Raw genomic sequence first — 27,765 nt, forward strand, 5'->3', positions numbered from 1 at the left:
TGGACACTCAACTGACTGAGCCACCCAGGCGCCCCATATTTTAATATTTTTAAGTGAATAATGTAGAAAGGTACTCACCCACAGTTCCTTCTGTGCCATCTGTTTCCTTTGGGATATAATGTGCAGAAAGATCACTCTGAAGGACTTCGTCTGATGTGGCTCTGGCTAAAGCAGCAGCCAAAAAGGAAGGGCAATTACTGAAAGAGAAAGGGCTATTTCAGTAAGAATTAGGAAATAATCCATTTAACATTAATAATTACTTAGTATTAATATATTTATCTCAAAACAAAATTATATCTTTAAACACTGTTCAACACATATTTATTGAGTGTATATTATGTGCTAGGCATTCTGCCTTGGAATTGGGTATACAATGGTGAATAACACAGACATGACCTCTGACTCAGTAGGGCTTATAATCTAGTTAGGGAGACATGATAAATAGGTAAACAAATAGTTGAAATTGGGATAAGTTTTATAAAAGAAACAAACAGGTTACAGTGATAGAAAATAAAGAGGGGGATACCTACTTAGAATGGTCAGGAATCTGTACCTTGGATTCCTGGATTCCAATAGATTCAGGAATCTATTCCTAAAGAACAGGAAAGATTCAGTTTTGTGGGTGTGGGAAGTTGGGAGGGAATATTCCAGGCACAGAAAGTGCCATGTGTACAGATCCCTTCTGAGAGCTTGGGATGTTTGAGGAACTGAAAAAAGCCCAGAGAAGATGAAGATAGTGGAAAAGGAGGAACGATGGCAGGGAATAAGGTCAGAGCGACAAGCAATGGCCAGTTATATGAACCTTTTGGACCATGGAAAGGAATTCAGATCTTACTCAAAGTGCAGTGGGAAGTCACTGAAGACTGTGAGCAAGGGCATGCCATAACCAGACATATTAATTAAAATATGACTTTGACTACCAATGGAAATCCGAAAGGAGCAAGAATAAAGAAGGGTGTCCAATAACAAGATTGTTGTAATCCAGGTGAGGTTGAAAAAAAGAGTATAATCTGGAGAAGGAAAATACAGAACCTGCTGATTACTGGAATACAGAGGTCAGAGAAAAGAATTGAGACTGAGTCCTGGGTTTTGGACTGAGCAACTAGGTGAATGTGGCATCATTCCCCTAGATGGAGAAACCAGGAAAAGAACAGGTTTGTGGGAGGAAAGGGTGAAGAAGAAAATAAGAGTTAATTTTATCATGTTAAATTGGAAATATCTGTGAGATATTCTAGTTAAAGGTATCAAATAGTTATTAGATATTCTAGCGTGGAACTCAGAGATGTCAGGAAATTCAGAAGCCATGAATGTGCGGATGGTATGTTTTTTTTTTTAAGTTGCTTTTTATTCTTTTTTTTTTTTGAGAAAGAGAGAGAGAGTGTGAGTGTACATGTGTACAAGCAGGAAATGGACGGGGTAGTGGGGGGAGAGAATACCAAACAGGCTCCACACTGTCAGTGCAGAGCCCAATGCCGGGCTCTAACTCATGAACCATGGCATGAGCTCATGACCTGAGCCAAAATCAAGAGTCAGACACTTAGCCAACTGAGCCAACCAGGCGCCCTTGTATGGATGGTATTTAAAACTGTAGAAGAACATTCCACATAGGAAGAGATTATAAAAAGAGTATTGCCTCTCGTGGAATAGGAAGGGTATCTCAAGCCTCACCATTGTATTTGGGTAGTTCTGGGAAGGTTGTATAGTTTGCTTCTTTTTTTAATTTTTTTTTTAGATTTGCTTGTTTTAAGAGAGAGAGAAACTGGGACAGGCAGAAACAGGGAGAGAGAGAGAATCCCAAGGTAGGTTCTGCACCATCAGCACAGAACCCTATGCAGGGCTTGAACTCACAAACCGTGAGATCATGACCTGAGCCAATGTCAGACACTTAACTGACTGAGCAACCAGGCGCCCCTAGTTTGCTTCTTTAGTCACCATGTTTTCATATCAAGTGGAACTATAATCCAGGAGCTGTCATCAAGAAATTGTACCCAAGGAATCTCATCTGCACCTGACCTCACTGAGTTTCTAAACTTCAAGCCTGAGCCTGATGCCATTAAGAAATGGAACTTTGGGAGACTTTCTTGGGAGGGGGCAAGTGTATTTTTCATGTGTGAAGGATGTGAATTGTGTGGCCAGAACAGACTATGGCAGATTGTTTTTCTAAAAAAAGCTACAACAATATTTCTGGTATCTAGTACAGCTGCTTTAGCAGTTCCTTAAAATGCCTAATTATTATATAGCCCAGCAATTCCACTTATAGGTATATAGCCAAGAGAAGTAACCACGCAAAAACTTGTATATGTTCATAGCACCATTATTCATAATAGCCAAAGAGCATAAACAACCAACTGTCCATCAACTGATTATGCATAAATAAAAGACAGTATATTCATACAATGGATTATTATTCAGCCATAAAAGGAATAAAGTATACATACATGCTACAATGTGGATAAACCTTGGAAACATTAGGGTGATAGAAGCCAGTCACAAAAGACCACACACTCTATGATTCCATTCAAAGGAAAAGTCCAGAATAGGCAAATCTATAGAAACAGAGTACAGTAGTGGTAGCCTAGGGCAGAGGGGTGAGGTGCGTAGGGAGTAACTGCTGATGGGTGGGAAGTTTCTCTTGGGAGTGATGAAAATATTCTAAATCTTGGATTGTAGTGATGATTAAACACTTTTGAATGTATGAAACCATTGAGTTGTACACTTTAAATGGGTAACTTTTATGGTATGTGAATTATATCTCAATAAAGATGTTTAAAAAATTACTGACTTTGTTAAGAACCACTGAATAGTGGAGGTGAAAATAGGATTAGAAATGGAAGGCAAGGAAGTGTGGCAGTGAAGGCAAACAGAAATGGGACAGTAACTGAAAGGGCATATGAGGAGAGGGAGTCTGTTCTTATTTTAGAATGGTGTAGAATCTGATTGTATATTACAGGAAATGATCTAGTAGAGAAAGGCTGATAGATAATGTAGGACACAGGGGATGACCAAAGGAGCAAAGTTCCTGAGAAGGCAAGAAGAGATGAGATCTAATTCATATCTGATAATGCTGACCTTTGCTAGCATGAGGCACATTTCACCAGTTGGAGAAGGAAGGAAGAAAATGGGTACAGATGCAGGTAGGCTTCTAGACTTCTTAGTAGGAAATAAGAGTATTCCCATCTAAAGGTATGATTCAACAGTAACTTATTGAGGCTTACAGTGTTCCAGGAACCATTCTGGCACTCAGAATATAAATGACCAAAAAAGACAACTCCTGCCTTTGTAACCCTCATACACTGTTGGCGGGAATGTAAGTTGGTGTAGCCACTATGAAAAACAGCATTAAGGTTCCTCAAAAAATTAAAACAGAGATACCATACAACTAAGTAATTCCGCCTCTGGTTATTTACCCAAAGAAAACAAAAACACTAATTCAAAAAGATATATGCCTTCCTATGTTTATTGCAGCACTATTTATAATAGCCAAGGTAAGGGAACAACCTAAATGTCCATCCACAGAGGGATGAAGAATTATGTAGTTTATATACAATTGAATACTAGCTATAAAAAATAATGAAATCTTGCCTTCAAGATAACATGAATGAACCTAAGTGAAATAAGTCAGAAAAAAAGACCATATGATTTCACTTATATGTGGAATCCAAAAATCAAATGAATGAACAAAGAACAGAAATAAACTAATACAGAGAACAAACTAGTGGTTGCCAGAGGACAGGAAGGTGTGGAAAATAAATGAAGGGGATTAAGGGGGACAGACTTCCAGTTATAAAATAAATAAGTCATGGGGAGGAAAAGTACGGCATAGGGAATACAGTCAACAATAGTGTGGTAGCTTTGTATAGTGTTTCATAGTGTATATGATTGTTGGATCACTGTGTGGTTTACCTTAAACTAATATTGTATGTCAATTATATTTTTTTTTAAAAATGGGTACCTGGGTGGCTCAGTCGTTTAAGTGTCTGACTTTTGATTTCAGTTCGGGTCATGATCTCACAGTTTGTGGGATCGAGCCCCATGTCAGGCTCTGTGCCTGTCTGACAGCACAGAACCTGCTTGGGATTCTCTTTCTCCTTCCTACTCTGCCTCTCCCCAACTAATGCATTTTCTCTCTCAAAATAAATAAACATTAAAAACAAAACAAAAATAACCTCTCCTCTGGAGCTTAAATTCTAGAGCATGGCTTCTCAATGAAGTACGGTAGGTTAGATCAGCAGTTCTCAAACTTTTGCAGACATCAGAGTTACCTTGCAAGGCTTGTTAAAACACAGATTGCTGGGTCTCATCCCTAGAGTTTCCGACTCAGTAGATCTGAAGACTTGAAAATTTTCATGTCTAGCAAGTTCCCAGATGAGGTACATGCTCTGGTCTAGGGACAACACTTTGAGAATCATTGGGGTAGGTTATCAGCTGGGTGGTAAGGGTAGAAAGAAAGTACATGCAGCAGGAGGGATGAGAATGTAGTATGAAAAAGAGAGTAGGACTGTCAGTGCTAAGAGACTGTTGGAAGCTTGAGACAATTTTTAAATGAAACCAGTCTTTTTGGTTGTACAATTTTCTCCATCTATGTTCATGTGTTGGAATATGTGTAGGTAAAAAGAATTGTCTAGTTTGTCAAGATTTGGGATTTTGCAAAGTAAGTATTAAAAAGTGAAGAAGAGACATGGAAATTTATTATCTTTTAAGCATGTGATTACAACGTTATACCTTGGACTTTAAAGTGGCTAAGAAAGAAGAGACACAAGTGGCAAATCAGTGTGATCTATATGTAACGAAACAACTGTAGTTGGGAGCACTTGGGCACATAACCTGGAAGAACGAAATATTGTAGCCTGAAAGCAGGATGCCTGTGGATAGGATTTTGGAGCTAGTGCAATTTTTGTGATAGCAAGGTTTAGGTGAGACCAAGAAAGTATGTAGTCGAGTGGTTTAGAAACAGATAAAATGACAATGTTTACATTCTAAGTCTTGAAGGGAAAAAAAATCGTAAAATTAGCTATCCTTATTATTCATCAGTATTTTTCAAATTATAGGTTGTGATCCATTAGTGGCTAATGAAATGAATTTATGAATTGTGACCAGAATTTTTTTTAAAAAAAGGAAATAGGTACAAAATCTATAAAGAATTTACCAAACTCAACACCCAAAAGACAAATAATCCAGTGAAGGAATGGTCAAAAGACATGAATAGACATGTCTTCCAAAGAAGACATCTAGATGGCCAACTAACACATGAAAAAATGCCCAACATCACTCATCATCAGGGGAATACAAATCAAAACCACACTGAGATACCACCTCACACCTGTCAGAATGGCCAAAATTAACAACTCAGGCAACAACAGATGTTGGCAAGGATGCAGAGAAAGAGGATCGCTTTTGTACTGCTGGTGGGAATGCAAACTGGTGCAGCCACTCTGGAAAATAGTATGGAGGTTCCTCAAAAAATTAAAAATAGAACTACCTTACAACCCAGCAATTGCACTACTAGGTATATATCCAAGGGATACAGGTATGCTGTTTTGAAGGGACACATGCACCCCAATGTTTACAGCAGTGCTATCCACAACAGCCAAAGTATGGAAAGAGCCCAAATGTCCATCAACGGATGAATGGATAAAGAAGATGTGGTATATATATTCAATGGAATATTACTCAGCAATCAAAAAGAATGAAATCTTACCATTTGCAACTATGTGGATGGAACTAGAGGGTATTATGCTAAGCGAAATTAGAGAAAGACAAATATCATAGGACTTCACTCATATGAGGACTTTAAGAGACAAAACAGATGAACATAAGGGAAGGGAAGCAAAAATAATATAAAAACAGGGAGGGAGACAAAACATAAGAGACTCTTAAATATGGAGAATAAACAGAGGGTTACTGGAGGGGTTGTAGGAGGGGGGATGGGCCAATGGGTAAGGGGCATTAAGGAATCTACTGAAATCATTGTTGTACTATATGCTAACTAACTTGGATGTAAATTTTAAAAAATAAAATAAAAAAATAATCTAAAAATTAAAAAAGGAGATAGGGTACATGAGGTAAGGCTAAGTATGTATTCTGGAAACATACATAAGTATATACTGAATCCTGATTGTGATAAAAAAAATTTTTTGGAAGCCACTGCCCTTTAACAATTATGAAATAAACTGATGGCATCCCTTGAAATCCAAATGTTTTATAAGCCATATTACCATTTCTTCTTTCATGCCAAGTTAACTGAATTTTTCTTGATAAGTCAAAATTTTTCTCCATAGACCTAAATAAACTCTTTGTCAGCATTGCTTGACTTTACTTTTCTATCATGCTTTATTTTAACCAGTCACATCCAAATATTTTGCATAAGTGGAATTTTAATATATACTTACAAGATTTACTTGGTCCTTTTGTTTCCAATTTATATTAAAATTACCTTAAAACTTTTATTGTAACCTTATTCCCTATAATTCCTCCCCTGCCAAGAAAAAAGATATCTTTTGTGTAATTATTAAAATATCTAGGATCTAGTAGGCTCACCAAAGGTAAGAATATGAAAACTTTAAAGAATAAGGCAAGAACCATTAGTCTCATTAATGTGTCATCTGCAATACATTTTTAGTCCCAGTTAATGTAATTTTTTACTTTTTGTCAGACAGAATGAAAATATTTTCAGTGAAGTAGGAAGGAGGATTAGCTGAGTAATAGCTAGATATAAAACATCAAGCTAGACGCTTCACCCACATCAGCTACTTCTACCTGTCAAAAAGCTATAACACTTAGCATGAATAAGTTCTTATGATTTTGACTCTGAAGTGAAAGTGATTATTTCTGAAAAATCAGAATTGCAAATATATTTTAAAACATAATCACATCAAAGAATATTTGATACAAGTCAAATAAAAACTTATCATTAGAGCTTGTCATTTTTAAGAGAATTATCCAGAGTGACTAACATGATAATAACATAGCAAAACTGCTTTCTTTTACCATTTCTCATACAACCCTTGAAAGAAACATATACAATGCTCATACAGGTCTCAAAGTTTGGCAAATGTATTGCATAGCAAATATCAGAGGAAGGCCAGTACTCAAGGCAGTTTAGGGAACTGAGATTACAAATGTTATTATCTTGAGAGCATTGCTGAAGTAGAGTATTGCTGAAGTAGAACATTTTTAACTTTTGCAGTGTGTGTCATTTTGGGAGACTGGCTCTTTTATTTAAAAAAATTTTTTTAAGTTTATTTTTTTTGAGAGAGAGTGAATGGGGGAGGTGCAGAGCGAGGGAAACAGAGAATCCCAAGCAGGTTTCGCCTGATGCAGGGCTCGAACTCACAAACCGTGAGATCATGACCTGAGCTGAAACCAAAAGTTGGACACTTAAGTGACTAAGCCACCCAGGCGCCCCAGGAGACTGGCTCACTTAAAGTCAAATACCAATTTATTACTTTCTTGTTTGCTTTAGGCATCAAAGTACATACTTTTTGTATTCACAGATAAAAATAAAATCTTTGTCTAGTTTTTATCTAAGTCATATATAAACTATACACAAGCCTTTGAACAACGCTGAAACATCATTAATTAGGGGTCCATTTAATTTTAATTTTTAAGTGTAGTCACATAAATAAAACAAGCCACTTCATTAAAGCTCTTTATGTTAGTTATGCTACATGGATGCAGATTTGAATTTCTGTGTATATTGACTTTCTCAATGTTACATATTGTAAGGCAGAAATCCAGACTGTATTAAGCTTCATAAACTGTACTGTATAATCAATTCTTGCAGTGAATCCACTAGTTATGAAAGAATCCATCAGATTTTGTATAGCTTATTTTCTTAGAGACACATCTATACTGTAAACATAATATAACATAATATTGTCACCAACTGGTTATGAAGCTTAATATTTCAAACAAGAGAATACTATTTCCTACCTCTTTAAAAATATTTATTTACGGGGTGCCCTGTATGGCTCAGTTGATTAAGTTGGTTAATATCCCACTCGCAATCTCAGCTCAGGTAATGATCTCAGATTTTGTGAGTTTGAGCCCCTCACTGATGGTGCAGAGCTTGCTTGGGATCAGTCTCTCCTCTCTGCTCCTCCCTGCTTGTTCTCACGTGCTCTCTCTCAAAATAAACTTAAAAAAATTTTTTTAAATACTTATTTACAAGAGGGGCGCCAGGGTGGCTCAGTCCGTTTAGCTCAGGTCATGATCTCATTTAGCTCAGGTCATTTAGCTCAGATCTGACTTCAGCTCAGGTCATGATCTCACGGTTTGTGAGTTCGAGCGCCATGCCTTCCTGTCAGCGCAGAGCCTGCTTCAGATGGTCTGTTCCCCTCTCTCTCTGTCCCTCCTCTGCTCCTGCTCGTGCTCTCTCTCTCTCAAAAATAAATTTAAAAAATTTTAAATATATTTATTTACAAGAGCTTTTCATTATACCTCCATTCTATAGGTTGATGAGTCCAATTCACATTTTCCATTAGAGAAAAGAAAAGGAGTCAGATTGGAATTGAATCTGAAAGGTAGCTCCCTTCTAGCACTGTGTATTACCATCTTGGTATAGAACAGAACCCACAAAAAGTTACTGTGGCATAAAAACATTTAATTTGCATTCATTTTCAAATATTATGGGCAGATAAATCCTGTTAGATGGACAGGACAGTATTTTAGTCAGATCTTTTTCTAAGTTATTTGTTAGTACCTTCCACATGCATGTTAAGACAATACACATTTTAAGGCTGCAAACTGAATTCTCATTATAAACCAGGCTAGGAAGCATTTTCATCACAATGCCAAACCTACACAAATCACTAAAGACATTATTAGATAAATTAGAGGTTTAAAAGTACATCCTTCCTGACACTGGCAACGTGGGCGTTGGCATAGCACCCACAGCTGTGTTCCAGCAGTCGTGGCATAGCATTGCTAAGGTAATAAACTTTCTGGAAAGTGGGAAGTTTCCATCAATTAACTTTGAGAGACTCGTCTAGAACAGCCTCATCCCAGCTCACATGTTATGATGATTCTACCTACTGAGTATACCCTTGCTAGGGTGACAGCACTTAAATGTTGAATTTCTGATCACCGCCACCACCCCTCACAAGTTAATCATATGTATTCTAAATCTAGAATAACACATTAAACTAAAAATGTTTAAAGGCAAAGTTTCCACCTGACTTGGTATTCTTTTTCTTAGTGGACCAAACAATTAAAATCAGGGCTGAATTTTTCCCTCTTTAAAGCTATTTTCTTTCTTTCTATAGCAACCTCAAGGAATGCCACCTGGAGTCAACGGACTGTAATGCCCACACATCACAGATTCTCTAGTTAGCTTTTCTGAATCTAAATAATGTTACCTTCCAAATGACTAGTTCCTGCAGTTCTGAGTATGGGGTTCTCACAAGAGAAATTTCATTCCCTACTGCTGCTATTAGTGTAATCTTAACAACCACTTATTCACACTGACCAGGTTGACATTCAAGCAAAAACAACAGTATCCTAACTTTTCTGTGAAAAGCAATCTAGATGCTACATACTTACACAAGGTCAAACTACCACTAGTTCCACAAAACCACAAAAAGAAGAGAGTTTAGCATTAACTATCTTTCTTGTCAATCCTTTCTCCATGACCAAAAGGAATTAAATAGCACAAGTTTACTGAAAAGCTTGAAAATACCACCAATGTGACCTTCCTGTTGCTAAATCCTATACTCTCTTCTCAGGTCCGACCCATTTAGCAGCTGCTAAGTGACTGCTGCCATCTAAATGTTCATCATTCCCTCTTTGATATACTTTGATATACTTTCTTCTCTAGTCTTCTAGATCATCATACTCTCTTATGTAACTTTTAGGGTTCTGTCTTCTCAGTCTCCTTTGATGGTTCTTCCTCTCCTCCTTGCACTTGTAATTCCTCACTATTATAAATCTTTTCCTTTTTGCATAGCCTTTTACTTTTCTAGTATTTTGCATGCGTTTCTTATTATGTTTATTGTTTATGTCTCCACTCCTCTTCCCACTTAACTGCAGACATTTTTATCTGTTTATGGTGATTGATGTCCAATGCCCAGATAAGTGCCCGACACACAGTGATCAACTTTTGCTGAATGAATAAACTTCTCTTTTTCTGATTTATATATGTTTAAGCCATTCCCTAACTCCTTACAATGAATGTTCCATAAGACTAGGAAATCAGTATATTTATGAAAGAGTATTCCACATAACAATATTGAAACCTTACATGTAGGCTATGAAACAGTCTAGCATCAGTAAATGGGTGATAACCATTGGCAAACAGGAATTATGGTCATATTTACACTTTTGTTGCCAACTCAAATAAATTGTGCATGCTCAAATAAATGTTTGTATTAGAGACTTTAGCTCTTCTCACTAAAAAATAATGTATTTAAATTTCAAAAGCATGTATGGCTTTTTTTTTTTTTTTTTTGGTAGCCTTCATGCCCCACGTAGAGCCCAGTGTGAGCCTTGAGCTCACAACCCTGAGTTCAAGACCTGAGATGAGATCAAGAGTCTGACACTTAACCACCTGAGCTACCCAGGCGCCCCTGTATGGCTTGTTTTTTTGTTTTTTGTTTTTTTTAACTTTTTGAGCCTCACTTTTTAAAAATAAATAATGTATTTACTTTTTAATTTACACTCGAGTTAGTCAGCATATAGAACAACAATATCAGGAGTAGATTCCTTAGTGCCCCTTACCCAATTGGCCCATCCCCCCTCCCACAACCCCTCCAGTAACCCTCTGTTTGTTCTCTATATTTGAGTCTCTTATGTTTTTGTCTCCCTCCCTGTTTTTATATTATTTTTGCTTCCCTTCCCTTATGTTCATCTGTTTTGTCTCTTAAAGTCCTCATATGAATGAAGTTATATGATATTTGTCTTTCTCTAATTTCGCTTAGCATAATACCCTCTAGTTCCATCCACATAGTTGCAAATGGTAAGATTTCATTCTTTTTGATTGCTGGGTAATACCCCATTGTATATATATACCACATCTTCTTTATCCATTCATCCGTTGATGGACATTTGGGCTCTTTCCATACTTTGGCTGTTGTGGATAGCACTGCTGTAAACATTGGGGTGCATGTGTCCCTTCAAAACAGCATACCTGTATCCCTTGGATATATACCTAGTAGTGCAATTGCTGGGTTGTAAGGTAGTTCTATTTTTGATTTTTTTAGGAACTTCCATACTGTTTTCCAGAGTGGCTGCACCAGTTTGCATTCCCACCAGCAGTACAAAAGTGATCCTCTTTCTCTGCATCCTTGCCAACATCTGCTGTTGCCTCCGTTGTTAATTTTGGCCATTCTGACAGGTGTGAGGTGGTATCTCAGTGTGGTTTTGATTTGTATTCCCCTGACGATGAGTGATGTTGAACATTTTTTTCATGTTGGCCATCTGGATGTCTTCTTTGGAGAAGTGTCTATTCATGTCTTTTGACCATTCCTTCACTGGATTATTTGTTTTTTGGGTGTTGAGCTTGGTAAGTTCTTTGTAGATTTTGGATACTAACCCTTTATCTGATATGTCGTTTGCCAGCATCTTCTCCCATTCCATCGGTTGCTGGTTGTTTCCTTTGCTGTGCAGAAGCTTTTTATTTTGATGAGGTCCCAAGAGTTCATTTTTGCTTTTGTGTCCCTTGCCTCCGGAGACGTGTTGAGTAAGAAGTTGCTGCGGCTGAGGTCACAAGGTTTTTGCCTGCTTTCTCCTCCAGGATTTTGAGGATTTTGTCTTAGGTTTAAGTCTTTCATCCATTTTGAATTTATTTTTGTGTATGGTGTTTAGGAAAGTGGTCCAGGTTCATTTTTCTGCACATTGCTGTCCAGTTTTCCCAGCACCATTTGCTGAAGAGACTGTCTTTATTCCATTGGATATTCTTTCCTGCTTTGTCAAAGATTAGTTAGCCATACATTTGTGGGTCAATTTCTGGGGTCTCTATTCTGTTCCATTGATCTGAGTGCCTGTTTTTGTGTTAGTACCATACTGTCTTGATGACTACAGCTTTGTAATACATCTTGAAGTCCGGCATTGTGATGCCTCCAGCTTTGGTTCTCTTTGTCAAGATTGCTTTGGCTATTTGGGGTCTTTTCTGGTTCCCATACAAATTTTAGGATTGTTGGTTCTAGCTCTGTGAAGAATGCTGGTGTTATTTTGATAGAGACTGCCCTGTATGGCTTCTTAATAGGAATTCTACCTCGATCAATATTTTAGGTTTTTTGTTTTTCTGTTTTATTTTTTTTAATGTTTTTTTATTTTTGAGAGTGAGACATGGCATGAACAGTGGAGGGGCAGAGGGAGAGGGAAACACAGAATCTGAAGCAGGCTCCAGGCTCTGAGCTGTCAGCACAGATCCTGATGTGGGGCTTAAACCCACAAATTGTGAGATCATGACCTGAACCAAGGTCGGAGGCTTAACCGACTGAGCTACCCAGGCACCCCAACCAATATTTTGTAATAATCAACCAGTCTTAAGAAAGCAGGGACTTACTAAAATTACGCACAATTATCCTTTGAAACACAACCAGAGGTAGAACCGTCTTAAATGGTTCTAGTAATCCATATTACTATTTCTGGATATTAATTAGGTCAAAAGCTGTTGCATATACATTCTGAATACAATAATATCAATATAACAAAATTGTATCTCCTTTTCAGGAAAAATAATAAGAATACCTATAATTTTTGGAGTTCTTAATATATGCTAGCTAATGTACTAAGTTCTTTACATCTTTAATTCTTACAATAACACTGTGAAATAGGATATATCTACTATGAATATCTTACAGAGGTTAATAGTGGAGTCACATTTTAAACCCAGGTTTGTAAGTCCTGAAAGCTATATTGTAAACCTCTAGCAGTATAATTGTTTATCCCCAAAACACGTGTAATAATAATTCTTCAGAATTTACTGATTGAGAAAACAAGACATAACAATAATCTGCTAAAAGTAGTGTAGTTTGTCAACAATGTGGTGGCTACAGGAGCTGGGCCCTGCTTCTCGTGTCTCCATGAACATAGCCTATGTAGTTACTCATTAAAAAAAATTTTTTTGTTAATGGTTTTATTTATTTTTGAGAGAGAGAGAGAGAGAGAGAGAGCATGAGCAGGGGAGGGGCAGAGAGAGAGGGAGACACAGAATCCGAAGCAGGCTCCAGGCTCTGAGCTGTCAACACAGAGCCTGACTCAGGGCTCAAACCCACAAGCTGTGAGATCATGACTGAGCCGAAGTCGGATGTTTAACTGATTGAGCCACCCAGATGCCCCTATAGTTATTCATTTTAATTAAAAAGTAATACATGCCACATATTTCTTGAAAAAAAAAAAGAGTACAAAAGTATTTAAGGTAAAAAGTAAAGGTAAAAGTTATCAGTTTGTTATATCCTTCCAGACTTTTTTCTACACAGAAAAATATAGCTTTGTCTTTACTGTAATATAAATGAAATGCCATATGTGTTATTATAACATAAACTTTTCCCTAATATGTTTTAAAGAGCTTTCCATTTCAACACACACACACACATTGTTATTTTAAGCTGCTACATAGTTCCTCTATCAATGGACATTTAGATTTATAATTTTTAAATACCATTAACAATGGTTCAGTGAATATCTTTACATGCCTTTCTGTGCACACTGCACAAGCTATATAATCCATTATGTTATTTTTTAAACATTGTTTACGTTTATTTATTTTTGAGAGGGGGAGGGCAGAGAGAGAGGGAGACAGAGGATCTGATGTGGGGCTCAAACTCACAAACCTTGTGATCATGACCTGAGTTGAAGCTGGATGCTTAACCAACTGAGCCACCCAGGCACCCCAAATATTTTTATTTTTATCAAAATATTGCAATGTTAAATATACTGGAATTAAAATAAAAATATAACAAAAATATTGCAATTGTATACTTTTTTTTAATGTTTATTTTTGAGAAAGAGAGCAAGAGAGCACAAGCAGTGAAGGATGGAAAGCGAGAAGGAGAGAGAGATTCCCAAGCAGGTTCAGTGTTGTCAGCACAGAGCCTGAGGTGATGCGGGGCTTGATCTCACTAACGGTGAGATCATGACATGAGCCGAAATCAAGAGTTAGGGGCTTAACTGACTGAGCCACCCAGGCACCCCTGCAATTGTATACTTTTAAAAGTCAAATTGAACTAAAATCAGATTCACAGCGAAAGACAGAAAACCCCTATTTTTCTCTATGCCCTAGAGGCTACCATCCTCAATTTTTTTTTTTTTACCATTTTCCCCTGTTTCCATCCTACTAAATAAAATGTTTATATGCATATTTTTTTAAGTAAGCTGTACGCTCAACACGGGGCTTGAACTCACAACCCCGAAATCCAGAGTCATATGCTCTAGTGACTGAGCCATCCAGGTGCCCCTATACTGGTACTTAACATATCAATATTAGATATCAAATATATTATCTTCTCTTTATGGTAGAAGAGGTGTTAGTTCTTCTTGACTTATCAATATTAACTATATTTTTCACCATAATGAAAATTTTAGTGATTCTTCTCACACATACAACTTTCCTCCCCTCCAACATTTGGTTAAATCAATAAGTTCAAAATATTAGAGCCATACAATAAGTATCAATTTCTAAGCAAATAGTAAGATCACAATTCCTTCCTTGTACAACTATTTTGTTTTTCTAGAGCTGATAACTGCCTCTTCAATTTGCTTTGTTTTAAGCACACCTATCAGTATTTTTTCCCAAATGCTCTAACATCATTGTGACACACCACTGAATAATATTTTCTATATGCTCAAACAAATCAGTTCCTTTTTTTTTCCCCCTGGAAAACTCCCTAGATTCTAGCTTTGGTGCACAAATGACATCCTGGTAGTTCCTCATGAAGCTTTTCTGTGTTGGGTCACCTATTTTCTAGATTCCAGGTTTTCTTTTCTTCATACTCTCTCTCTTCTTTATAATCCCATTCTTTTGGGTCATATAGTATTTACATTAACATTGTTAATAACATGATAAATTGCCCTAGAATAGTAATGTCCACATTAATCCTATGGATTCAGGATCGGGTTTTTTGCTATATTTTATTTATCACTTGGTTAGCTAAAAAGTCTGTCTTCTAGTAATTTCTCAAGAAGGCATCAGAAAAATTCTATTTTCTAAGTTTCTTGTTCAAAAACGTCTGTTGCCTTTTCACTTGAACAACAGTTTGGCTAGATATACAATTCTTGGGTCATACTTTTTGTCCTTGAGGACTTTACAAATACCGCTCTCCACTGTCTTCTGGTACTTTTCTGAGAAAAATTCTGAAGCCAATATTTCTCTCCCTCATATGTTGGGTTTTTGTTTTTTCAGTCCAATAACATTAGTAGATTATGTATTCATTCATTCATTCATTCATTCATTCATTTTTTGGATTGTGTCTTCATGTTAATTGTTCCATGAAAATTTTTCCTGGCTCACTGATGTGCCTCTCAATCTGCAGATTCAAGTCTGCATTTGTTTCTGAACAGCTTCCTTGAAAAACATCCTTAAATATTACATTCAACTATGTGAATTTTATTCTTCAACAACAATTACTCCCTTTCATCCATGTGTCACATCTAACATTGGCTCTCCATTCCTTTTAAACACTTGGTTAGTTTCCATTTCCTTTTGTTCATTTTTTCTCAATTTTCCCCTTCTGCACCTTACTATGTTTTTCAGAAATGTATATTCTCCTTTTTGCTGCTTCCAGTATGCCCTACTGTGGGTAAAATGCATTATTAAACAGCACCACATGCTATAGAGCAATCATTCATGAAAGGAAGAGTCAATCAATGTGGCAAACTTGACTGTTGTCTTAAGAAATTGCATAGGCACCCCAACTCTCAACTACTACCACCCTGGTCGGTCAGCAGCCATCAACATCAAGGCAAGACCTTCCACCACCAAAAGGATGACAACTCGCTGAAAGTTAGATGATGGTTGGCATTTTTTAGCAATAAAGTATTTTTATTAAGGTATGTACCTAGGTTTTTTTTTTAGACATAATGCTATTGCACACTTAAGAGATTACAGTATATTGTAAACATAATTTTATATGCACTTGGAAACAAAAAAAAATTTGGCTTACTTTATTGTGATATTGCTTTATTGTGGTGGTCTGGAGCCAAACCCACAATATCTCCAAGGTATACCTGTATTTTATTCTTAATTTCCTCCAAGCCAATAGACGGACAACCAGAAGTTGCTAATAATACAGGGTCTCTTTCCTCACATTGCTTTTTCTTCATATTAAAAAAAATACAGTATATTTCCAATTCCTCATTCAGCTTCTCCTCTCCTCTTTTGTGGTACCAAATTAGGTATTAAGAAGTTCCTGCTGGTAGCCCATGCATGGTTCCAAAATTGTTTATTTTTGCCCCACAGGGCATACCACTTTCTTTGGAACATATATCCTATTGGCTTTTATGGAGATGTGCAAATGTAGGCAACCTGTCTCATCATTTTCTCAAACTCATTTGGCCTTTTTTGCATTTGACAGCCCTTACTCAATTTTGTCATTTGGTGTTGGAGATATTTCCTACTCCTGCTGAAGATGGAGTTTGCATTTTTCCTTTTCATCCTCCTTTATTATTTTTTCCCTAGTGATTTCTGAGAGAAACAGACAATGCCATTGTTATTCTACTATTTAAAAACCTTTAGTGAGCCCTTACTTTTTTTTTTTTTAAACTAGGGATCAAACTGCTTTTCAGAGATAGTGATAATTATTCTCATAATACAGACACCTGCATTAACTCTGTTTTTATTCTTTAAAACATTTTTTTTTAAGTTTATTTATTTTGAGAGACAGAAAGTGAGAGAAACTCCCAAGCAGACTCTGCACTGTCAGTGTGGACAGGGACCCCGGGCTCAAGCTCATGAACCACAAGATCATGATCTGAGTGGAAATCAAGCGCCAGATGCTCAAACAACTGAGCCCCCCCAGGTACCCCAACTTTATCTTGATTCTTGAGTAAATAAGATAAAATGATACTTTCTTGAAGGAGCACATATTCAATGAGTTGAATCAAACACATTCAACTATGAAGCCTACTAATTAGGGAAAGAAGTGATCCTGGAATCAGGAAAACTGATATGTGATAAAGCTGTTTGAAACTTGGATTCTATGCTATTTAATTCATAGTATGACCCTGTATTAGGCATTTTGCCCTCTGTAAACTTAAAATCTTTGTTTGTAGCATGGATTTTGTGTAGAATTTAGAAATCTTGTTTATATATAAATTCATAACAACTAATTTTGAGAGTTAGTATCAAATCACCAAAAATTTATGAAGTGTTTATAATTACCTTCCATTCGCCTTCCTGCCCTCTAAATTATTCCAGTAAGCCTAAGAAAGATTCAAGCTAGGCAAAATCCATAGCAGGTTGTACAGCCCTTTCTAGTTTACACAGCTAACATAATGTGCAAAACCAACTACGTTCGCCAAATTTAAATAAATCACTAAGGAGGAAAAGCTGTGATTTATTTTCCTACTTTTATTTTATTTTAAAGGTTTTATTTTTTAAGTAATCTCTATACCCAATGTGGAGCTGGAACTCACGTCCCCAAGATCAAGAGTCATATGCTCCACCGACTGAGCCAGCCAGGCGACCGTTGCCCTCATTATTGTAACCACACATGAGTACACAGAAGTTCCAACAAATGGCCTGGAAAATACTTGCATCTTATAAAATGTGATAAAACCTCAATTAAATTCTCAGGATAGAGGTAAAAGGAATAATGTCTGATATTGAAAATAATGACAATTTATCCCAGACCTCCCAAACTTAACAGAATTTAAAATGGTGAGTTAAGATTAGATAAACAAGCTAACTTCTCAGTGGTGTATATAAACAAAATACTAAAAACATAAGCAAAATAACATGATAACATAAAGAAATCCAGCAGTGTTCTATGTATAGCTCCCTAGACCTTTCACTTTGTTTAAAAACATATTTTGTGTAGAAAATAAGGAATATGAATCTTTTTATTTTGCATTCCTGGGCCAGCTAGAGACTGGAAGCTGATTGACCTTTTAACTTTTTTCAGTGGCCACATTTTTGTTCTTGATGTACCTAGAAGTTTGTAAATTAGATTAAACTTCTCTTCTGGAAACACACACACACATACGAAATCTAGCAGGGTTTCATGGGAGTTCTGTGAAAACTTACATCCAGCCAGAAACATCATAGATGTTATCACTTACTTTGCTTTACTCCTTGGAGTAAGTAAGAAAGAAATTGCTTTTGGGTATCAAATGCTTTGTTCCCTTCTTAGTATTCTATTATGAAAATTTTCAAATGTACAAAAAAGTTGAAAGAATTTTACAGTGAACATTCATATACCCATCACTTAGACTCTTCCATTAATACTTTGATACCCACCTATCCACTGATCAAGCCACCTCATTTTTTACATTTTAAAGTAGCATACAGGTATCAGTATACCTCCCTTTAAATACTTTAATCTGCATACAATTAACTAGAATTCAATATTTATTTACAAGTTTTAGTAAAATTCACATGTAATAAAACACAAAAATCTTATATTTACTTTCACTGAATTTTGACAAGTCCCTGTCAAGATACAGGATATCATCATTATTCAAGAAATTCCTTCATTCCTTTCTAATCAATCTCTATTCCCAGCTTTTCACTGTTCTTACCTTTTACCACCATAGATTAGTTGTACTTCTTTTTTTTCTTTTTTTAAAGGCTTAATTATTTATTTTGAGAGGGAGAGAGAAAGTAAAAGAGGCAGAGAGGGAGAAAGAATCCCAAGCAAATTCCTCCTCACTGTCTGCACAGAGCCCATCAGAGGGCTTAATCTCACAAACAGTGAGATCATTACCTGAGCCAAAACCAAGAGTCAGATGCCCAACTGACTGAACTACCCAGGTGCCCCTAGCTACTTCTTCTTCTTTTTTTAATGTTTATTTATTTTTGAGAGAGAGAGAGAGACATAGCATGAGTGGGAAAGGGGCAGAGTGAGAGGGAGACACAGAATCCAAAGCAGGCTCCAGGCTCTGAGCTGTCAGCACAGAACCCAACGTGGGGCTCGAACCCACAATCCGTGAGATCACGACCTGAGCCAAAGTTGGACACTTGACCAACTGAGCCACTCAGGCGCCCTGCAGTTGTATTTCTTCTTGAACTTTATATAAACAGATTCATATAGAATGTGCTCTTTTAAGCCTTCTTTCACTTAGCAAAATGTTTTTGAGATGCAGTCATATTACTGTACATCAACAATCCATTCCTTTGTTATTACTAAGTGCTTTCCATTGTGTTAATATACTACAGTTTATTTATTCTCCTGTTGGTGGACATATGGGCTATATCCAGTTTGAGGCTATGATGAATAAAGCTGCTATAAACATTCTTGTGTGAGTCATTTTGTAGACATATGTTTTTATTTCTCTCGGTAAACACCTAAGAAGTGGAATTACTGGGTCATAGGGTAAGTGATATTTATTTTTATTTTTTTTTAACATTTATTTATTATTGAGAGACAGAGACAGACAGAGCATGAGCATGGGAGGGGCAGAGAGGGGGGAAGACGCAGAATCCGAAGCAGGCTCCAGGCTCCAAGCTGTCAGAGCCCGACGTAGGGCTCAAATCCATAAACCGCGAGATCATGACCTGAGCGGAAGTCAGACCTTTACCAACTGAGCCACCCAGGCACCCCATGTATATTTAGTTTTATAAGAAACTACAGACCTTCCCCCAAAGTGACTGTATCATTGTTATATGCCCACTGACAATGTATAGAGTTCTGGTTGTTCCACACCTTCATCAGCATTTGGTATTGTCAGTCTTTTTAATTTTAGTAATTCTGGCGCATTTGTAGTCATATCTTGTTGTAATTTTACTTTGCAATAAAATCCTTTTTTAAGACTTAATATAACAGGGATGCCTGGGTGGCTCAGTCAGTTGAGTGACTGACTCTTGATTTTGGCTCAGGTCACACTGTCACAGTCATGAGATTGAGCCCCACATCAGGCTCCACGCTGGGCATGGAACCTATTTAAGATTCATTCTCTCTCTCTCTCTTTCTCTCTTTCTATCTCTCCCTCCCTCCCTCCCTCTGCCCCTCCCCTGCTTGTTTGCTCATATACTCTCTCAAAAAACTAAAAAACAAAACAAAAATAATAAAAAAATAAAAATAAAATAAGAAAAATTTTAAAAGACTTACTATAATAAATAATAATAAACATAATAATTTCTTTCAAATGTCAAATAGTCCTAATAACAGTATCAGAATGCTTCTAATCTGAATAGCAAATTTTTCCATACTAGAATTTTTTGTTTCTGGTTGTTTTTTTGCCAAACAAAACAATTCTATTTTAAAAAGCAAACACAGGGCACCTGGGTGGCGCAGTCGGTTAAGCGTCCGACTTCAGCCAGGTCACGATCTCGCGGTCCGTGAGTTCAAGCCCCGCGTCGGGCTCTGGGCTGATGGCTCAGAGCCTGGAGCCTGTTTCCGATTCTGTGTCTCCCTCTCTCTCTGCCCCTCCCCCATTCATGCTCTGTCTCTCTCTGTCCCCAAAATAAATAAACGTTGAAAAAAAATTTTTTATTTAATAAATAAATAAATAAAAATAAAAAGCAAACACAGAGTTAACTGACAATTTTTTATTACATCTATATTAATGGACATGGTCATATAAATTTGATATCTCCAAGTAAGCAGAAAAACAAATGTCACACATTAACTAATTAATATCTGATAACCCTGATAATACCTTGATACTCAATATCCTAATAATCTTAGATTTAAAGCAGAAACAGCCATTTAAGTAATGAATGGATGCTAAGGACAGAGACAGAAATGAAAAGAGAGGCTATCATTTCATGAAAAATGCTTCAGGTAGTCACATGAGGAGAAAATGACATAAACAGGGAAAAGGTTTGATCATGGAACTTAGCAAAAGCAATACATGCAAGAAATGTTGTAACATTGCCAATCTATAGGAGCTCCTGGGTGGCTCAGTCGGTTAAGCAACTGACTCTTGATATTGGCTCAGGTTGTGATTTCATAGTCGTGAAATTAGGCTCAATGATAAGCAGAGACTGCTTGTGTTCTCTCTCCCTCTCTATCCCTCCCCTGTTTGTTTTCTCTCTCTTCCCTCCGTCCCTCCCTCCCTCTCTCTCATAAATAAAAAAAAAGTGTGAATACTTAAAACTGTTTACACCAAAAAGATGTTATTATTTTCATCATCATAGCCTTACAAAGATGGCATACTTTATATGACCTTCCATTAAAAGATGACCTTTTGTCTTTTTTTTTTTAACAAACACAGTCTATTCTTAAAAACACTTTCTACAAAGTTATATTTATAGTAAGACAATGGAACAGCCCCCAAACCCCTTTAGAAATTTTTACTTTTAGTTCCTTGAGCACAGCAAGCACTATATAATGGCTTAAAAATAAAAAATTGGGCCTCCATATTTTACCTAAAGAGCTAGTATCAGTAGTAGTATATGTTATGAGCTGAACTGTGTTGCCCCAATATTCATATGTTGAAGTCCTAACCTCCAGTAGCTTATAATGTGACTGTATTTGGTGACAGAGTCTTTAAAGAGGTAACGACTTAATTTTAACTTTATTAAGGTGGACCTAATTTGACTTGTGTCCTTATAAGAAAGAGGCATTTGGACACATATAGGTACAAAGAGAACACAATATGAACACACAAGGAGGTGACAGCCACCTATCCAAGCCAAGGAGAAAAGGTCTCAGTAGAAACCAATTCTGCTGACACCTTGGTCTTGGACTTCTAGCCTACAAAACTGTGAGAAAATAAATTTCTGTTGACTGGCCACCAAATCTGTGACACTTGGCTATCATAGCCCTAGAAAACTAATACAGTATAACACTATGGTGTGGATGTTTTCATATTAAGATCTGGTATTCATCAAACCTTTTTTCTTTCAGTTCCAGACTAATTTCTTTAAAATCCTGGCCTTTGCTAATTTTTAAAAAATGTTTACTTAGGGGCTCAGTCAGTTAAGCATCTGACTTTGGCTCAGGTCAGGATCTCGGATTTCCTGAGTTCCAGACCCTCATTAGGTTCTGTGCTGACAGCTCAGAGCCTGGAGCCTGCTTCAGATTCTGTGTCTCCTTCTCTATCTGTCCCACCCCTGCTCACACTCTCTCTCTCTCTCCAAAATAGATAAACATTAAAATCCTTCTTTCACTTTCACAATTAAATGTTTATTTATTTTGGAGACAGAGAGAGAGAGAGAGAGAGAGAGCACGTGTGCTAGTGGGGGAGGGGCAGAGAGAGAGGGAGATACAGGATCTGAAGTGAGTTCTGCACTGACAGCAGAGAGCCTGATATAGGCCTGAACCAACCAACCGTGAAATCATGATCTGAGTCAAAGTCAGAAGCTTAACAGACTGAGTCACCCAGGAGCCCCTGGCTTTTGCTAATTTTAATGACTGCTCTAGTCGGAAAGCAATATGAAAGTAGGAACTATTCAGGTTAGAAAGAATACTGGCCTTAGACTTAAGAGGTCTTTTAATCATACTGTACTTCACTTGCACATTCAATGAAGTGTGGAATTATGATACCCTTAACATTCTTTTCTAGTGTCTATATATCTCTGTTCCATACTTTTAATCTTAGTTGTTTACCATCCAACTATAAAATGATCCTTCAAAGTGTAATCTTGATAAATGAGATGTGAGAGACTTCTAAAGACAGAGAAAAAGTCAATGAGAAACCAAGAAGTAAATGAATTTACTTGAGGTGACATACTTCACCAAAGACTCCATTACCTATTTTTGTAAAGGTAGTATAGGAGGCCAAAAGACTAAAAATGCTGTATAGCTAATTTAAAAGTCAGTAAGTAATACATCTCTATAGTATAAAAATAAATATATTTGAAAGAAATGCTATTTATTACAAGTCCATATATTCTGACAAATCTAGATCAGGTTAAAAAAACTAAATTGTGACTTAAGACCTCAAAAAGAAAGCACAAAAATCTCTGACTGGATGTTAGTCAACATTGTAAAATCAAGAGTTTTATTTTTCATGTTATAATTAAAATAACTTGCTTTTAAATATACATTCATCTTATACATTTAAGTTCATAATATTTATATATTATAAAGTCAATTGTATTAGAAAATGAGGTTGTTTGTAAACACTTTATATCTGAAATTGTAGATAGTGTTGCAATCTTCTATCAGCCTTAACACCTAGATGTTTTTCTCTATTTTGTTTTTGTTATGTTATATGGAAGACAATCCAATTTCCAAATGATATGTAAATGGTAACAGTTGTTCAAAAATCCACTTCTCCTAAAATCTCAAGCTATTCTTCAACTAAATAGCAACAGCAAATTTTATTAGATGAGCACAAACACACAAAATAATCTAGCAGCACAATTAATTGGTTGTAGTCTCTAAGGGTATTGTATTAATATTTTATTGTATTTCTCTATTATAAATTTTAGATAGTATATATAAAAACCAAAACATATATATATACATATAGTATATATAATGTGTATATATAGACATATGTAAATATATTTTTAAAGTATATAAAAAATAAAAAGACATAAAAGTTTTTAAAATATTTATGTGTTTTTGGGAAAGAGAGAGAGTGAGCAGGGGAGGGGCAGAGAGAGAGGGGGACAGAGGAACTAAAGCAGGCTCTACGCTGATAGAGAGCTCGATGCAGGGCTCAAACTCATGAACCAAAAGTTGAGTTGACCTGGGCCAAAGTTGGATGCTTAACCAACTGCACCATTCAAGTGCCCCAAAAGGACTTATAATATAGAGCAGCAATATTCTTCCTTCCTCTTTTAGTTCTGTTTACTAGAGACAACCAGTAAGTCAGTTACAATACTTTGAATTTAGATTAACGCAAAACGTTTAAATAACATTACTATACAATACCTGGTTGGGGGGAGGGAGGAAGAGTATAGAGAAATTGCTACTCCATATATTGTTGATGAGAATATAAAGTGACAAAAATGTTTTGAACAGCAATTTGGGTACATCTGTTTTTTAAATATGTAATATTTATAAAATACACATAACTTTCAACTTAGCATTAGAAATTTATCATACTGGAGTGCCTGGGTGGCTCAGTAGGTTAAGCGCCCAACTTCGGCTCAGGTCATATCTTGCAGTTTGTGAGTTCTAGCCCTGTGTTGGGCTCTGCACTGCCAGCTTGGAACCTGGAGCCTGCTTCAGATTCTGTGTCTCTCTTTCCCTTTCCCCCACTCACACTCTGTCTCTCTCTCTCTCAAAAAAAAACATTAAAAAAATTTTTAAAGAAATTTATCATACTAATACAGGTATAAAAGTACTCCAAAAATATATTTAATGATATTCACTGTGGTGAACACCTAAAAATAATCCAAATGTTGCACCAATAGGTCACTGGTTAAATACAATAAAACACAATGCAGCCATTAAAAAGATTAAGTTAAATCTATATATTCTGCTACAGAGAGATGTCCAAAGATATATTATTAAGAGAAAGAAGAAAATTACATTAGTATTTTAAAAAGGGATTTAGATGTTGACACACACAGTTCTAAATAAGTGGACAGTTACTTTGGGGTAGTAGGAATGAAAAGTTAGGGGACTTTTCATTTTCTGTATTTGTTTAATCATAACACAGTATTACTCTTATAAATAAAGTAAATAAATCAATGGCACAACCAGGAAGCCTAACAACTTTTATTATATGAACTATTTAGAAATCCTACCTAACCATGTGGCTAGGATTGAGAATCATCTGCTTTAAGAATCTATCCAATCACGCCCTATAGCTCAGTCACCACAAGAAGCCAACATCTCCCAGATAATCCTTTATATCACTGTCTCTCATTTCCATTAAACTCTGTATGTTCCTTAAAATAAACCAGACTCCTAAAACTCCTCTCCAATCTCCCTAACCCTTTACTGTGCTCTCTGGAACTCAAGGTCTGTCATCAGCAAATCTACCTCCAGCCTCTTCTCTGAGCATTCTATTCCTTTCACCTTCTTACACTAATCCATACTTGACTCCCCTGAATATACTGTTTTCCTTGGAGCCCTCTCAGGCAGTGCCAGTCTTCTCTTTCATCTCTCATATAAAGTAGGTTAAGTGTCTTCCTTGTTCCTCATTGCCACCTACCTTCACCCTAAAAACCTTTAAAATTTATGTTATCAGGCTATTTTATTGATTATACACTACCATTAGAGTTTTCAGACCTCCATATCATATGACCTCATTATTTGAATATTTTAGCACATATCTTTGCTGTCTCTTTCCACAATTCTTACACATTTTCAGTGATTTCAATATCTATACAGATGATCCTTCCAACACTCAAACATCTCAGTTTCTTGACTTCCTCACCTCCAATGATCATGTCCTCAACTTCAACTCAGTCCCATTACCATCCCATAGGCCTTGTCTTTACTAACAACTAAATAACCTCTATAATTACCAGTTCCTATCTTTCCAAATCACTCAGGGGAGTGAATTCACTCAGTGAATTGATTCAGGGGAGGGCAGTGGGGCCTCTGAACAAGAAGGCTAGGTCCCTTCCCTCCACCCACGGTGGGAGAGAGAGAAAGCAAAAGGCGGTTGTTTTGGCCCTCCTGAGTCTCAAGGAAAAGGGGAAAGCCGCTGTTTTGATGTCAGGAATTTTGGGAAGGGGGAAGGGAGGAGGGGGTGCTGGGTGGGGTACAGGGCAGTTGGAAAAACTGGCAGATAACCAGATGGTAGCTCTATGTGTCCTTCGAGTTGGGGTCACTCCAGTATGGTGGTGGGGGGCTCCCCACTGTTGATGGGGGCTGAGGTCTCCGGGGCTGTGGGCTGCCTGGGTCCGGGCGGCTGCTGCCGCCACCGCTGGAAGTAGGGGCGGTTTCGTGGGCGCTGGGGCTCGGGCCGGGACACTTCAACAATTTTAACTCCACCAGGGCCTTTAATCCATGTTCCCTGCAATCTCTACTACTCTCTTCCCTTGGTCCCTCATTAAAATCAAACTCTCAAATCTCTTACTCTTCTGCCAAACTCACTTTGTAAAATCCTGTTTAACTCCAACTCTCTCCTTATTGCAGCCACCACCCAAACAGCTGAATGTGACCAAAATAAAATTCAAACATACCACCTTGTCTGCCTTTAAATCATGATCACTAACTTTAAGTTAGTGTTGTCTAATAACTTACTGTATTTTGTCTTAATCATTTCATTCTCCTCCTTCCCTCTCCTCATTTTTGAGAAAACATAAATGATTAGAACTCATATAAGCTCCCACCAACAAATCTACCAAACTATGTGCACCCATAACCATAAACTCTTCCATTACAATGGTAAAACTGTCCATGCTCCTAAGCCCATCTCTTCCATTTACCTAATTAGATTCCATCCCCTATCAACAACCAAGGATATTACTCCTGAAATTATCTTCTCTCTCCAGTATCAACATTTCTACTCTATAAGTCATTTCCAACAGTGCAAAGTATCTCCAATGTTAAAATATAAGCTTCTTTAAAAAAAATGCTTATTTTGAGAGTGTGCGTGCGTGAGTAGAGGCAGGGGGCAGGGGCAGGCAGAGAGAGAGGGAGAGAGAATCCGAAGCAGGATCCATCCTCAATGCAGAGCCCAACATGGACCTCAATCCCATGAACTGTGAGATCATGACCTGAGACAAAATCAAAAGTCAGACACCTGACTGAGCCACCAAGGCACCCCTAAAATATAAGTTTCTTGACCAACATCTCACTCCCCCAGCCAAAATCACATTTCTCTGCTGTTCACTACAACCAAACTTAAAAGAGCAATCTACTTGCTGTCTTAACTTTCTCTACTCCCACTGTCCCTTAAAAAAATCATTTTTTATTACAGTAAAAACACAAACATAAATTTTACCATCTGTATCATTTTAAGTAAACAATTCAGTGGTGTTAAACACATTACCACCATCCATCTCCAGAATTCTTCACACCTTGTAAAACTGAAACTCCATATTCATTAAATAATAATTCCCCATTTCCCTCTCTCCTAGCCCTTGCCAACCACCATTCTACTTTCTGTCTCTATGATTTTAACTGCTCTAAGTACCTCTAAGTGAAATCATGTAGTATTTGTCTTTTTGAGACTAGCTTATTTCATAATGTCCTCAAGGTTCATCCATGTTATAGAATGGATTAGAATTTCATTCCTTTTTAAGATTGAACAATATACCACATTTGTTTATCCATTCATTTGTCGATGGACACTTGGGTTACTTCCACATGAAAAATGCTGCCATAAGGTGCACAAATATCTCTTTGAGATCTTGCTTTTAATTCTTGTGAGTATATACCCAGAGGTGGAATTGCTGGTTCATATGGTAATTCTATTTTTAATTCTTTGAGGAAATTCTACACTGTTTTCTACAACAGTTGTACCATATTGCATCCCCATGAACAGTGCACAGGGTTCCAATTTCTCTATAGCCTCCACCAATCTTGTTATTTTCTGTTTTCTTTTGACAGTAGCCATTCTTATGAGTGCGAGGTGATATCTCATTGTAGTCTTGATTTATATTTACCTGATTATTAATGATGTTGAGCATCTTTTCATGTGCTTATTGGCCATTTGTATATCTTCTCTGAAGAAATGTTTATTCAAATTCTTTGCCCATTTTTGAATTGGATGTTTTTTGTTGAGTTTTAAGTGTTCTCAATATATCCTAGATATTAACATGTTATCAGATATATATATGATTTACAAATATTTTCTTCCATTCTATGG

At 36.8% G+C, this 27,765-nt stretch overlaps 1 protein-coding gene across 1 annotated transcript in view; it reads right to left on the minus strand.

The window, feature by feature from the left end:
* PPM1E (protein phosphatase, Mg2+/Mn2+ dependent 1E) overlaps window positions 1-27,765 on the minus strand; it is a 217,937-nt gene that overhangs the window by 21,051 nt on the left and 169,121 nt on the right. Inside the window, exon 2 of the mRNA XM_027034248.2 lies at window positions 79-197. Within this exon, the coding sequence (XP_026890049.1) occupies window positions 79-197 (119 nt within the window). The remainder of the gene's footprint in view (window positions 1-78; window positions 198-27,765) is intronic.

The sequence above is a fragment of the Acinonyx jubatus genome, chromosome E1, assembly GCF_027475565.1.
Source record: "Acinonyx jubatus isolate Ajub_Pintada_27869175 chromosome E1, VMU_Ajub_asm_v1.0, whole genome shotgun sequence".
Classification (NCBI taxonomy): domain Eukaryota; kingdom Metazoa; phylum Chordata; class Mammalia; order Carnivora; family Felidae; genus Acinonyx; species Acinonyx jubatus.